This window comes from Gymnodraco acuticeps, unplaced genomic scaffold (assembly GCF_902827175.1).
Source record: "Gymnodraco acuticeps unplaced genomic scaffold, fGymAcu1.1, whole genome shotgun sequence".
Classification (NCBI taxonomy): Eukaryota; Metazoa; Chordata; class Actinopteri; order Perciformes; family Bathydraconidae; genus Gymnodraco; species Gymnodraco acuticeps.
In genome coordinates this window covers 7143518-7158909 of record NW_022990295.1, presented here as the reverse complement: position 1 = coordinate 7158909, position 15392 = coordinate 7143518, and the positions used below count along the sequence as shown (strand labels likewise).

The 15392-nt window shown below is 41.0% G+C and overlaps 1 protein-coding gene across 3 annotated transcripts; it reads right to left on the bottom strand.

Annotated features, from left to right (window-relative positions):
* Positions 1-564: 564 nt before the first annotated feature.
* lrrc9 (leucine rich repeat containing 9) lies at positions 565-15252 on the bottom strand. Of its 3 annotated transcripts, none has more exons than XM_034222041.1 (32): positions 14613-15252; positions 14244-14462; positions 13772-13912; positions 13616-13679; positions 13442-13512; positions 12678-12860; positions 12175-12330; positions 11850-12043; positions 11599-11730; positions 11299-11478; positions 11034-11154; positions 10821-10953; positions 10552-10692; positions 10352-10476; positions 9894-10067; positions 9689-9808; positions 9315-9506; positions 8942-9067; positions 8687-8827; positions 8399-8576; positions 8073-8293; positions 7867-7989; positions 7640-7770; positions 7398-7506; positions 7164-7303; positions 6334-6470; positions 4593-4810; positions 3701-3769; positions 2740-2865; positions 1338-1521; positions 987-1134; positions 565-872 (listed from the first exon to the last, which is right to left on the bottom strand). In XM_034222041.1, exons 1-32 carry the CDS (start codon positions 14667-14669, stop codon positions 839-841), a joined length of 4488 nt encoding a protein of 1495 aa, XP_034077932.1. In that variant the 5' UTR covers positions 14670-15252; the 3' UTR covers positions 565-838. The 3 variants fall into 3 exon arrangements, with proteins under 3 accessions (XP_034077932.1, XP_034077933.1, XP_034077934.1); XM_034222042.1 differs by having other exon boundaries at positions 11034-11151; positions 14613-14669; XM_034222043.1 differs by lacking the exons at positions 13442-13512; positions 14244-14462; positions 14613-15252 and having other exon boundaries at positions 13772-13834.
* Between the last annotated feature and the right edge of the window lie 140 nt (positions 15253-15392).

The following is a 15392-nucleotide window of genomic DNA, read 5'->3' as shown; positions in this document are numbered from 1 at the left end:
AGTTTTAACCACAGGACTGCAACACTAAACTGACAGGAAGACAGGGAGGATTATTATGTTCAGCAGAACTGACATCATAAATATAGAGTGGAGTAGGTTCATTTCCAGTTACAACACACGAGATTTGCACTATTAGTTGATACTGCAGTGGGCTTTTCGAAAAGAGGCTAACATGATGAAACTGACAATCTCTGAAATCCATTTGGACCTCATTCAAGATTACATCTTTATCTGAGTGACCGCAGATTATTGTCCGCAGAGAGGTGTGCTAAAGCTGGATTATCCACTTGTTGGGGATCCATCTGACCGCATAGAAGCAGCCTGCCAGCCTCACACGCCCTTACATCTGTGGGTGTTTTTGTTTTTTTTCATGTTTTGGGCCATAGCAGTAGAAATGACACCAACAACTCTCATCCTCAGATTACCATGGTTAGTGATCCACATATGTGGATAAAAAAACAAGGTCATCGTCATTACAAATGCATTTACAAGGGATGCGCTACATGCAACCTTCAAGCAGCCTAATTATTTTAACCCTAAACATGTTTCAATATTCAACTAAAATTCAAACAGTGAAAAAGGCTATTTATTGATTTGTAAACAGCAACAAATAAATCAAGACAAGTTTACAGGAAGATATAGCCAGCTCAAAAAAGGCACTGGAATTATCTGATGCCTTTTTACTTATTAAATATGCAATTGCATGCAGATATACATCAAGGCACACTAACAAAAACACCACCTTCAAGATATAAGGCCCTGAAATATGATTATTGATGACTACACAGTCCCATGTGTTCTCCTTTAATTCACCGTCATGCTTCACCTCTTCTTGCTGCTACATGGGTGGAGGTTTGCCACCATTTGGATATCTAAAAAGAAACGTAAAGTAAGGGGTACAAGTCAACACCGGTTCTATGGTCTTAAACAGATCTATAACATGATTAAAAGGCATTATAAAGTGCCTTGCATGTTGATTTCCTAACCTGCTGTCTTGCTCCTGGCTTGTGATGAGGACTCTGTTCCCGTCATGAAGCTGACCGGCTGGCAGGTTGCTTCCTGCTCTTCTAATGTATCTTAAGGTAATGTCACTTTGGCCGCTGCGAACAGCATTGCTGTGCTTGTGCTTTTTGTCTGTAATGGAAATTATTACAAAGGTCTTCGTTAGAGAAAATAAGTAAACAAGTGGTCAACTTATTACACAGTAATATCGTTAGAAAATAAAGTCATTTTGTAACTGCATAAAAGACTATTTGTGTGGATCTAGAGCTTGTTGTTACACACAATCAAACTGATCAGAAACAAATGACCTTATAGAGGATATATATCCCACTCACGCTTGAAAGTGAATTGAGACTCGTCCATGTTGATCTGCAGGATGTCGGGTCCGGGCAGGAAGTTCTGCAGCCCTCCACTTATAGTCATTCCTCTGATAGCGGTGTTTCGAGGCATGAGGGGCAGCAGTCCAGGGAGGTTTATTTCATTGGTAGGAAGAGAAGCTCCAGGGTATTGGGCACAAGGCTTTAAGAGAAATATTAAATAGGGAGTATAAGGAATAAGTATTACTTGTAATGACATTGGGTCTCACTAAACATAACCTGGTTCGTATTTTTTCCTTTTTTCTTTCTGCACCTCTAGGTGATTCATTTTTAGGCGAGTGGGTGAAGTAGTTAGTCTTTCTTTTTGGAACTATTACCAATTCAGTTCATGTTCACTGTATTTTGTGCTGTCAACATTTCCAAAGAAAATATAAAAAACGAATATTCAGATAATGCGTAACTGCAGGGTCAACTCAACCTACTAATATTTGAATCCTTACCGTGTAACAGTTGATCTTCTCTCTACCTCCCTATGACCACTACTGTCACTGCAGTGTGTGCACTCCTCACTTGGCAGGGGGTTGGTTATAACATTGCTTATTGTTCCACACGTATAAGCATCTTACAGGGGAATACTAATTACGACTCATCAATAACAATGTTCAAGTTTAAACAAAAGCAGAGGCCCTAGCATGAATTGAAGGTGACAAGCTCGATGGCAGTTATGATAGGGGGTTTGTGTTTTTAATGAAAAAAAACAAACAGGATCTCTCCTCTGTCAATTCCACATGTACGATTAACAAGCAGAGGGGGTCGTGTTGACCTGGCTAATAGGGGGTAAATCCACCGGTGCATTATCGGCCGGGCACATTTCATCTAATCAGCAGGATGATGCCAGCAGGCTTAGGCTGCTTTTAATTCAGAGCTGCAGGAGAATTACTGCCCTGGTCTCTCATTACATGAACATCAAATCAGTGGGACTAAAGGAGTATGATCCCGGCTTTCCCCATTTTTATGGAGGCTGCTTGGTGACATTTTGATTCTATCAGTTGGACTGCATTTTACCTGATAAGGACCATGGAGAGATTATCTACATATGTAAATCATGAGTGTTGGAATCCAATATTTATTTTCTACTAACTGAATATTTTCTAATATTTTCTAATAACCTTACGAGATAATTAATAAACTGAGGTCACGCTCCCTCCTCAGCCCAATTTGATGTCCCCACATTAACATCAAAATTGTGTTTCAAAGCATTCTCCCCACAGGAAAATATGCTGAAGACTCAGATTATTTACTATTTGGCTCTCTTAAAATAGCGATACTCGAGCAACAAAGGAATGTTACAAATAGTTGTGTGTCCTCAAAGTATGTACAGTATGTGTCTGAGTGGGGATTCATGCTGTGTGTGTCTCACTGTTGGCTCAGCATTGAGGAGTTCAGCCCTCGTCTTTTCCTCCAGCGTGACCATCACCCCGTCCAGGACCTGCAGCTGGGACAGGCGGAGCACTATTGCTGGTCTGTGGAGAGAGCTTTTGGCCACCTGGAAAACAAAAAGGCGCCTTTTTGATAAAATAACCCAGAAATAGAGTCAAAGTATTGTTACTGTGTAGCATCAGTGAAGCCTGCCCTGAGGCATCTGGGATAAATATGATGCTATGTGGGACCAAATGTAGGTTCGTCCCCAACGGATATTCCAGTGACCAGCTGAGGGCAGTCTCTGGCCAGGGCACACATTCAGCCAACTTCATGTTCCTATAGGACACTGCTGCTGTAACGGCGTGCCAATGGATGTCCAGTGGAGAGGAGGAGATAGACTCTGGCGAGGGAACATGGGAGAGGTAGCAATCTCATGCTGTCAACAGCAGGAGGTATTGTCTCCAGGGTGGCTGTTGGCCTCCACCCCCTGGCAGGATTAACCCCCCCTATGGGAAGAGAAGGGGGATGGGGTCCGGCAGCATGGAGGCTTCCACAGCTGAGCGTGGCCCTGTGGACCACAGAGAGGCCCTGCAGGCTCTGCTCAGGCCTGATCCATGAGCTCCAGATGGGTGATGTAACCGGGCCAATAGCTTGCTGCCATTTGGTCAACGGATTTGTCTCTGATGCCGGCCAGTTTGAGGCACAGCAGATGGCCCATCATGTAATCGCTTAATTTGGAAACATAGAGTTACACTGGGATAGTGTTTTGGATTGTGCAAGTGAGAAATTGAGCATGTGAGTGTGCTTTTGATAATAGATTTGCTAGCAGAACAGTTTCAAAGAGCCCTTTGACCGACACCTTGTAGATTCACATAACTGGGCAAAGCTCATAACAGAAAAACACACTGGGGTAAAACATTTTCATATCACCTTAGTGTTTTAACACCTGTAACACTTACAGGATTGCCCACAACCGAGAGCTCTGTCAGCGAAGAAAGAACTTCGAGTTTTTCAAGCTCTGTGATGTCCTAGAAAAAGTAAAGAAACAAAGATTATATTAAATTATTATTCATTTACTTTCCCCTTTTATTCATGTTTCTTTTCCACTGGCTGTAGCCACTGTGTGCTGAGAGGAGAGATATGCATGAACCTTTCATCATTTTGTGTGGGAGGATGGGAGAGATTACATGTGTGATCTCTCATTAATCTCATGAGACTTTGGGCATGGGGGGTGTTTTCTATCATTCCCAGGTTTATGGTTGCACTTGGCTGTGATTCAAAGACGCCCCTGCTGTGAGAACTGTTGCGCGGGGATGATTGCTGTATGTCATGTCTTAATTGAATGCATAGAAACATTAAGGATGTGAAGGGAAGAAGGAAAAGGCAACAAAAGTGCAAATCACTCGCCCTGGGTGAGCAGCAGATGCAGACTGAGCAGCTGATTACACGTTGTCCTGATTGTTCCCCTCTTTCTACACGGCCCTGACCTTCAATCAAAACTTGATTCTCCTTAATGCTAACCCTCGCATGCCAGAGTGGGGTGGTAATGACTCGTGATTACTATACTTCACGTCTTACTTTGCAAATGCCAGGCAAAGTAATACTGCTGCATACTGAATAAAAATACATTCTTAAACATCCAACACATTTATTTTTAATGAACCAATCACTCAGATTTCGTGGTAAACCAAAAACTTCTCAAAAGTGTGACCTTGGTGGGTCACCTCAATGTGTTGTGGGTCATTACGGTAGATTCTATACAATTTGAATATGCAGTATTATTAAGAGACGTGAATATAAACATTTAAAGCACCCAGCATGTGAGAGACCCCTGCTGCTGGAGGAGAATACCTGCAGCTTGTTCATGCCAAGAAAGAGCTTGCGGAGCTCCGTCAGAGGGTCTAGATAGTTGAGCTCCCGGATCCGGTTCTCTGCTAGGTGCAGCTCCAGCAGGACATTCTGGGATATGAAAGAGTTCTCGGCCAGAGCTTTGATCCGGTTCCTGTCTAACACAAGCTCTCTCAGCTGATGAAGCCCCTCCAATCCATCCACCTGGCTGATATCATTACCTAAAGAGAGAGAAAACCTCATTAAAACAATGGAAAGATAGCTCAAACAATCACATGTGTCTATTAACAAAAAAGGGGCCTACATTAAAAACGTAAAGGTCACCTATTATGCAAAATCCACTTGTTCCTGTCTTTTATACATGAACATGTGTGAAAGACATTCTGAAAGTTTCAGGAAAAAAGAATCTCTCTTTTTGTCCGGATCCATTTATATACAAACCTGTCTGAAAATCAGCTGATCAGATCTTGGCCTCTTTATGATGTCATAACGATTTATTGGCTTGTGTAACCATTAGCCAATCACCAACTAAGGTAACCCCCACCACCTTATCACCTGAATCTCCTCCTAGAGCACCATTGTGTTCTTTTTAACCAAATATCTCTCAGAGGGGCGTGGGGAGGGGCTCCTTACTTTCATCTAAAGCAGGGGTGTCAAACTCAAATACACAGTGGGCCAACATTTAAAAAATTGGTACTAGTCGAGGGCCGGACTGTTTCAATGTTTATAGCAAAACTTATCGAAATGAACTTATTGCACATATTAAACCTGGAACTAACAAAGCTTAAATGATTGCCTATAAAAACAACATTAAACATTAAATAATCACTTGCATTCATTTCTTATGGCTCTATCTGCAGCTTTCCCGGAGTCATTTCTTATGATTACATTTTTCCACAGGTTTTTTCAACAGCTTCAAAAAAACAATTCCCCTCAAAGAAAAAACAAAACATGCTCTGTTGTCGCAAGAAAAATAGTGCAGAAGGAAACATCCATTAAACTCAGTGTGCTGCTCTGTGATGCTAGTTCAAGCCAGATACTTGGCATCTCATCTTGGGTGCAAGTTCATCAATGTTTGGGCTCAGGCTCTGAGCGGAGGAAACCCTCAGGATTGAGTGAAGGTGTGCGTGCAATATACCGGCGGGCCAGATCTAATAGTAATTAGAAATGATCCTGCGGGCCCAAATTAAATCCACCACGGGCCTGATTTGTCCCCCGGGCCTTGAGTTTGACATATGTGATCTAAAGTAACAGACAGAGAATCAGCACTTTTGAAACAGGGCTGAAACAGAGGGGTTTATGGGATGCTACAATGCATGATCTGTTTGGTATTTCGAGTCAAACACTTCAGAGACATGTTTTGTATGAGACCTATAATATATTGATGAAAAACAGTATAATAGGGGACATTTAAAAAAATATAAAAGCCAAAGTTTGAATGCAAGATAAACATGTGTTTGGTATTCGTCAGGTGGCCCTGGTGTCAAAGAGTCTGAAATGACAGAGACAGCTTTGAAAGGATTTCTAGCAAAAAGGGAAGAATGAACAAGTAAGGTCAGCTTTGTGGGACAGAACACTCTGACAAAGCAAAACTCAATCCAAAGCTATCAAAAGCATTACAAAAGGAAGTCAGTCTTTTTTTTCTTCAGGTCTCATCTCCCACCTGGCCTGCGATCTATGGGAGACTTTTGCTTGCCTTTTCACAGGCTTTGTGAGGGAGGGGTTGTACGTTACCCATACATACCTTGAAGGAAGAGTGCTTTAAGATTGGTGAGCCTGCTGAGCTGCAGATTGGCCATATTGGAGATGCCATTGTGACTCAAATGCAGCACCTCCAGGCTGCCCATCAGTGGCTCCAGACTGCCAGTGTGCCCAGTTTCCCTTGAACAAAGTCAGGAGAATGACAGTTTGCAACCTCTGTGGTTAAATGAACATCTCTGTCTCTCTCCCACTGCCTCATTTAGCTGGTCAGACCTCACAGGAGCAGACCACCTAAAGGCAATCAGCCAGGGCAAAGGCTTATAAACTGGTTTCTATAAAAGGTAACTGTGATTGGAAATTCACCATATTATTATTCCTGCAATATACTGACACCAAAGTATACAAACCAAGATTTCAATATTTCCTTGGTATAATATCTCTACAGAGAATATATTTTTGACTTATTAGGAATACAAATCTGAACATCTTTAAACTGTATTTATTTATATTTTATTCCCATTTATGCGCTTCTAGTTTGAACTATTTATAATATTTAAGTTATTACTTTTTCTAAATCATAAGTTTATACTTTTTTATATTTTTTAATGATTTTGATAATTTTGTATAACCCCATTGGTCTTGATTTGTTCTAACTTACTTCTTGTTTTTATTTTCTATATTTGGACCTTGCAGTCTTATGTGGTTTTTGTGGATAGAAATCATACTAACAGATCAGACATAGGATGGTCAGTGCTGCCCCCTAATGGCCACTCACTTCATGTTCAGTTGAACTTCATACTTCACACCAGGCAGTAGTCTAAAATTGTAAAATGTAAAAAGATATGTGAATTACTGCAATAAGAATTGTGTTACCCTTTCCCTTTAGATGAGCTCGGTTGGCCGTAACCACTGGAGTGAACCTTGCTGTACAGAATCTGTCTGTTGGTCAGAGGAGCCTGAGTCTTCTGTCTGGGCAGGATAGACTCAATGTGGTTGTAGTTCAGACAAAGAGCCTATAAAGAAGAACACGGAAATAAGGAAGTTGTCCACAGCGCAGGGGCAGCACAAGCCAGTTTGTTATTTTTGGACATTCAGGTCAATATTTACTTTGATATTAGGCAGGTAAATGAGACCAGAGAAGGAGGTGAGGTTGTTGTGGTCTAAGTTGATGCTGTGCAGGCTACAGAACAGGTCTGCTGGAGACAGATCCACCATCCTGTAGGGAAAAACAACACATTAAATTAGCAAGTATTGGGATGTCTCTGTTTCGCCCGGTTTTCAAAGTAAGTAAATTACTATTACAATTATTTTGGACCTGTGTTCATCCGCCTGTATACCTAAGATATTACCTGATGGAGCAGGACTGCAGGTTGAGGTAGGTGATGTCTGTGTAGTTTGAGTGGCCCAGCTTCTCTCCCACCATGTCAGGGGTGAGTCTTCCTCCAAACATATCCTTTGCACTTTCACACTCAGTTACCTCCTGGAGGAAACAACAGCAAACACAAAGCACTTGATAAACCATCATCACTTCAATATCTGAACGGTTTGACTGGTAGATGTTGTTGTCAGTTTTTACCACTGCAACGCCATCTAGAGCTTTTAAGGAGGGTAGGTGGAACACCGCATAAATGCGATAGTTTTCCAGCTTTTCCAGTAAAGGATTCCCATAAAGGTCCAGAATGATGAGGTTTGTCAATCCCTGAGGAGACAAAGAGAAGAATTCAAGCTCAGAAAACATGCATGGAATTGAAATCTTACTGTCCTTATTTCTTTCCCACTTGCCTTTAGAAAGTAGATGTCTCGTGATGTACAAATCTGGTTGTTGCCGATGTAGAGCTCGAGTAGGGAGCGGACTCTCTGGATCCCATGCAGGGAACTGATAGAGTTGTTCTCCACAGACAGGAAAGACAAGTTGGGCAGCTGCTCTAGGACTAAAGGCTCCAGACTAGACAGCTGATTCCCATCTACACTCAGTTTATTAAGGCAATGCAGTTTTGATATCCCTAAAAAACAGAGGGTAAAGATAGAAAGAACGTATTATTTATTGGTTTAGGTTTTCCTTGATGTTGTTATTCCAACGTCATTGACAAGTTAAGGATGTGACTTACCATTGAGTGTGCTTATGTTGTTGTTGTTGAGGGAAAGCTCCTCCAGCTTCAAGCAGCTTTCCAGACCCTCCACTTTAGAAATGTCATTATCATTAAAGGAAGCCCAGCGAAGGTTGACCAGCTTATTCAGATTTATCAGTTTAGAAATCCTCTGGTTGTCAAAGTTCAGGGAAGTGATCTGGTCAATATAACGGATGCAAACATATTATTGTTGTGAAAAGTGTACTACAATTGTATTTGGTAAGGTAATTAAAGTATGTTTCAGTGCCATTCAAAAAGCATGCTCACTTTTGCAGTCCAGTCTGGCTCCAGCTCTCGGTTGAGGCCCGAGGGAGCAGGACTGAGAGAACACAGGAGCTGGGCTGTTGACAGCAGGCTGAGACTGCGGGGACGATCGCCGCTGGTACGCGAGAGGGCCAGAAGAGATGCCTGCAAGCAAAGTGTCAAAAGGTCTGATTGAATTACAGTGAAGCCTGTTTTAACCGGAAGATATCCACATACTGTACTTTGGTCCTTCATTGTAGAATGGTAATACTCATAAACCTGGGTAACTTTGGCTCCAGCAGCCATCTGAACAGCACAAGCTGCCTCCTCCTCTGCCACCATCATGTCGTCCAGGTGTGTGAGGGTCGTGAGGCGGCCCAGTATGGTCATTCTGACTGCTTCGGGCTGAAAAAAGACAACAGTTTTAATTGTACCTTGCGTATTTACTTGCACATCTCAAAACATTCTGTTGCATTCTTTTATCTGTTTTATTTGTTCTATGTCCTGTATATGTTGCACTGTTGGAGGAGCCTGTGACTTGAGTTTTTCATTGCCATATCTACACTGTAGCTAATGTGCACATGACAATAAAGCCTTCAATCTTGAATCTAAAGCATGTTTTATTTGATTTATTTTTGAAAACAGCACGCACCCGGTTCCATGGGTTGTATCTGGTGTCCAGTCTCAGCAGAGCAGGTGTGTGTTTCCTCAGCACAGCCGTGTCCTCTCTGGCCTTGGTCAACTTGTTCCAGCGCAGGTTGAGCTGTTTGAGCTGTCCCAACCTCTTCAGCCCTTCGAGAGTCACAAGGCGATTGTAGCTCGCGTCCAAAAACTCAAGGTGGGGCTGTGATGTAGAGAACAGAGAAAATAGATGTTAAATGTCTCCACCTTTTACACAGCTGCTATAAAATATGTGCCAAACCACTAACCAATCCCATCCAATATTACAGAGGTAAGTTACCATGAAATGCTGTTTTTTATGACTTCAGACACTAATTAGATAACCCTCCATAATATAATGTTTACCATGTGAGAAATGTCATCTAGGTGTGTGAACTCATTAAAGCTGATGGTAAGATGCCGTAGAGCTGTGAGGTGGGAAATCTCCTTTATTTGACTCAGACTGTTGCCATGAAGGCTTAGCACCTGGAGGTTAAACATTTAGAAGATTATCAGGAGTGTACGAAAAGACTTCAAAACTGTGTGTTATTTGAAAGGATAGAATACTTGCAGTGATTTGACTGAGAACGTTAGCTCTGGCCACGTTAAGCAGCATTTTGTCATCCAAGCTCAACAGCTTGGGCTGCGGCGGCAGCACAGGCTCCATGTTGAGGACTTCCCTGTCTAGGATTATATCGTTGGACGGAGTTTCATCTCTGCCTGTGCTGTGTGGTTGTTCTTGATCCTAGTAACAACATATCAACAGGTTTAAGGCATGTCAATTGGTTAGTAGGAATGTAATCATTGACTTCTAATAGTTTTTAAAACTGAATTGAAATATACTAACACAAATAAACAAATTATTTGTAAATCAAGAATGAAACTAGGGAAGACACAACAAAAACAAATTGTGTTTAAGGTCTGTACGTTTTGGTTGAAAAAGCAATGCTACTGAATTTTGATCACATGACACCTCAGCGAGACTTATGTTGAAAAGGAAAGTACAGTATGTTGAAAATAATGACCCACCGCGCTGATATATTCAAAGTAGATGATGTACTCGGGCAGGACAAGCTCATGGTCGAACACGAACCACTGTCTTCGTCTGGGACTGCACTCGGGACCAGTGTGTGTTTTAGTGGAGCGAGGTCTCTCTGAATGAAAAACACATAGATTTGCAATGACATTTCACAAATACTTGAATACCTAATATTTAATAGAGCGTATACCTTGACTGACTGCAGTTCTGTGCTTTGCGTCCACATTGCGATACACAGAAATCAATCTTGGATATCTGCTTCTGTCTAACGGGTCTCCCTTTCGGAGAGGCGTGCTGTGGCCCACAAACACTTTGGAGACGATAATCTGACCTAAAGGCAAAAAACATAAGCATTTAAGCAACAAAACAAAAAGTCACAGACAGGGGGAGGCTGTTGTGGACGGCCCAAATCTTCCAGTACTATTTTACTTAACAGACAGACTTCAAAATCTAACTAACCGTGCCTGAAGGGGATCGGGTCCGCATTGAGCTTTGAATCTTGGCTGGCCTGTCGTAGAGTGTGTTCAATTCTGGGCTGTTCAGCCACACTCAGGCTGTTGGATAAAGGTATGGCACCATCTTTTTCCAACGCCTAGTTTAAAGTCAACATGATAAGAGTCAGCATGATTTGGTGTTTGTGTGAAACAAGCCAAAAAAAGATGATATACACACCTCATTCTGTTCGGATGTTCTGAAGCCTTCCTCTACGATGCACAAACTGTCTTCTTTCTCGCTATTGTTTTCACAGTCTGCTACGTAGAACAAGTGATCCAGCCGACGTTTGGAATTCCTGCTTAAAAAGTTTGAAATTAGAATCAGATTCTAATAATGCATGGTCCAATTACTGTTAGAATTATTGCAATAGTAAGAATGCCTGTAAATAATTAGTAAAAATGTGTCAACCATCATCGGACTTCAGTACAGTATAGCTACTTACTGTGAAGAGAGAGCAGACTCTTCGCCGGCTAAAAGGGTGTGAAGTTTGTCCTCAAAGCGAAGCCTCAAAGCACTGTTGTGGATGCGGATGATTCTGTTGACCTTAATGCCAGTGATGCTGTGAACCTTGAAGTCTGAAGGAGAAAAGCGGGAATGCAGGAGGTCGCAACAGGAAGTAAACCTGTTGGGTGAAGAATATAATAAACTAGGATGTAAGGGAAGTTTATTGAATTGTAGTCTGTAAATGTTAACTTTGATAATGGTTGTTATTCATTTTGATTATAATAAAATAAGTACGTACCAAGCGTCAGTAGAGCAGCCTTCTTCCAAACGAATATTTCCAACACTTTCCAGCTCCATCAGCAGAAACTGGACTGTATATTCCATCATGCTTGTGGCTTGCGTCCAAACCCGCTCGTACCAGGCTTCAATCCTGAATACAGCGGAGAGATTATTTTAATGTCGGATGTAGGAATATGTACTGTACAGTATGAAGCCTAATTCTGCAAAGCACTGTCAGATTCTCTTTGTATTTTATTCAAATATACGGACTCCTGCAGCCTCCTGGCCCATAGCTGTAGTCTCTCCCTCATTGCTTCAATCTTGCTGAGTATTTTGTGCTGCATAGCCGGACTGATGTCAGTGGTTATGTCACTTCTGTCGATTGAACCTTCAACCAGGTGAGTGGATCCGTCCTCCATGGTGCAGGCGGACTTCTTGCAACTAGCCGGCAACTCACGTTCAAGCTAGGTAAGTATAAAACATCTTTCTTATTATTGTACAAACACAGCAATATGAAGATAGAGATAAGAGCAGAATACATGTTTTTGTTACAGCTGATAAATAGTTTGTGGCATGTTTCATGGATTGCACATACACTCTTGAGGGCGTGATTGAGTGTTCTGATGCAATCTTCGGGTAACTGTAACATGGTTTTCTTCCTCTCCATTAGACTCAGCCGGGTCTCTGCCAGGTTTCTCTGAGCAGTATGTACACGCATATTGTAGTACATCATTTTTTTCATTACTGTGGCCTAAAAGTTAAAAAAAGGCATTGATACAACAAATAAACAACATTTGACATACCAATTTTGCAAACCTCAAGAACCTAACTTTATGTTAAACAATATGTCAATAAGGTTTCCAAATAAATTAAATGTCTCAAGCTAACTTAAAGGGAAAGGACCATATGTGATGCATAAGACACCTAAAACTAGTGTCTTGAAATCTAAATAAATGACACATTTTAAGAATGATTTGTAACTCTGCTGAAGAACTAACAATACAGAAGAAATAACAACAACAATTTACATGAATCAAGAGAGTTAGTATCCTCTCAAGAGTAAAAAAAACTCAGAAAAGTAACTCATGTTCTCAGTACCTCAGCTGCATCCTTGACTTGCTTACTCGAGACGTCATAGGTGTCAAGCAGCTGGAGGCCAGGCATGTAGTAAAGGACATGTGTGGCGTAGTTACACAGCAGACACACTGGGTTTGGAGTTGACGTGGGGTCCTTCAGGGCTAGTTCTCTCAGATTGGGTAAGCGGGCAAGCAGGGTCAGCTCCTGATACACAGATAACGGCAACATAACACACGGGATAGTTGTTAATAGGGTTCTTTCTCTTCAGGTTATGCCCTCAAATACGTTTTCTTTGATTCCACAGTAGTTGCAATATAGTGGGCGCCGTGCTGTGAATAATTGCATTCCTTATAGCAAAGCTGGGTAGGGCCAAAGGTGGATTGCAGATATATGTTTGAGTTGTTGATCATCAAATCAAAGCTAGTCATAAAACGTTTCCATCGGTATAACCTTGAACATGACTGAATGAGCTACAGTATGTCCACAAACCCGCATATCACAAAAATCCAAATAGTCTTTGAAGATTTATTTTGATTAGATGCAGCCATGAATGTATATCATTGAATCCTGAATAACATACATTGAAACAATCCTGCTCAATACCTTATTGAAGGTCTTGCACAGCCAGCCCATTGTGGTATTGATTAAAAATCTGAACTGACCCCGACATTTGAAGAATTTGGAATAACCTTTTTCAGACCCAGGATTTTAATAAGATTCCGAAATATGTGGGACACCTTTTTTATAAAGACATTCCAAAAGCATAATTCTGTGTTTAGTCTTACTTTAAAGGAGCTGATGTTGTTTCCGGACAGATTAAGATTCTGAAGGCCGACGTTAGGATCAAGGCTATGCCCTTAAAATAAGTTTAAAATGATTTCATTAATATTTCTTTCAAACAGCTCAAGGAATCTCAATTAAACATGGCAAAGACACTGTAGAGGAATTTAAAAACGTACCAATCTTTTCAATATCGTTGTCAGCTAGGTTTAATTCTTTGAGGTTTTGAAGCATGTCCAAGCCCTATAGAAAAACAAACAACCACACATGCCAGATAATCATGGCAGCACGATAGAGCACAGACAGACAGACAACTCATAGTGTATTGTACAAACCTGTATTTGAGTTATGCAGTTGTGGTTTAGCCACAACACTTCTAGGTTGATCAGCAATTCTAAATTATTTATTTCACTGATATGATTATCATAAATGTAGATTTTCTTTAGTTGTACACAATTCTGTAGTCCAGATATTCCCTGCAAAATAAGAAGATGGAACACATTATTGTTTATGTATGACATTTGTTTTACAATTCACTAAAACAGGATACTGTTTTGCTAGAGGCAAGCCATGTGTTGTCATCCATAAATGGCGGCCCATGCATGTAAAATGTGTTGCCATTAAATGCCTGAGGGGAGACTCTGTGTTTACTAAGTGTAAGGTTTAATTACCCCTGCAACAAACACTACGTTGCGAAAACTACTATAAAACGTTGGTGGACTGTAATTTGAGACATTACATATCATGTTATTGTTTCAGCAGTGCCAGTATTGGTTATTAGAAAGGTGACGAGCAAAACAAACTTACTGTCAGGTCGCACTGGACTACCCAGAGCTCCCGAAGCAGAGGACAGCGCTCAAGTCCTTCAATGTGTTTTATATCCTGGCCCACTATGGTCAGCTGGCAGAGCCTTGGGAAAAAGGAAAGTCCAACCATGCGAGGAAAACCAGAGAAGAAGATCTCCAGGGAGCTTACATTGCTCCCTTCTTGTCGAATTTTTTCATAGCACACCCCATTGGCCATGCACTTTTGAGAAGAAGAAAAAAGTAAAGGGAAATTGATTAAGTCAAAAAGAAGAACTGTTGCATTTTAACATTTCAGATTATGAACTAATGTTTTAGTAATACAACTGGATATTGTTTATTACTTTAGCCAAATAGTGCATTTGATACTCACCAGTTCTTTGACCTCCTCCTCATCACCGCGATGCTTTTGTTTCTCACTCTGTATCATAACTTTTCTGCTGTACTGCAGCTGAGACAACTCCAAATTAAGTATTTAATTAGATTTTGTGATTCATATATGAAGCTTTATTCTAGTAGTCTATTTGAAACAACAACAAAAAACTAATTCCGTTATATTAATAGGGCAAATACTAACAAATAAATTCGGATAGTCAAAACAAACATTCATGCTAACTATGCTAGCCTCTAAAGTTAGGCTACTTTACCAGCTAGCTAACGATAGACGCATATGTTGTTAACTCAGTAAATGCGAAAACATATTATTCAAAACTCAACCTTGCAAGTCAGACAAAACGAACACTATTTCCTACCGAAGAATTACATAATATCTGCGGACTTAAACTGAGACGCAATCTCAAACTCTGTGGCCCATCAGCTATGTTTGGCATCAGTCTGTGTCCAGGCAGGAGCGTCTGGTTGCTAGGGAGCCATGTTGAAACTTTGGCTTGTCCAGATCATATGTTGAGCTTCCACGTGATGGCGCCACACTGCAAGCTACATGTTCACACAACCATAAATCCACTTTGTATGCACACTTTTATAAAACATTTGAAATTATGTTTGTTTTTACATCGTGATTTCGTGTAATTGACCTGTCACTTCCGCTATCTTTCTGCTCTCTTTGGGCAATGCGTATAATGTCTACTATCTTTACGTAGGATGAGTGTAGTCTGTTTTACAACACCAAGCATCATTTTGATGACATCCACTC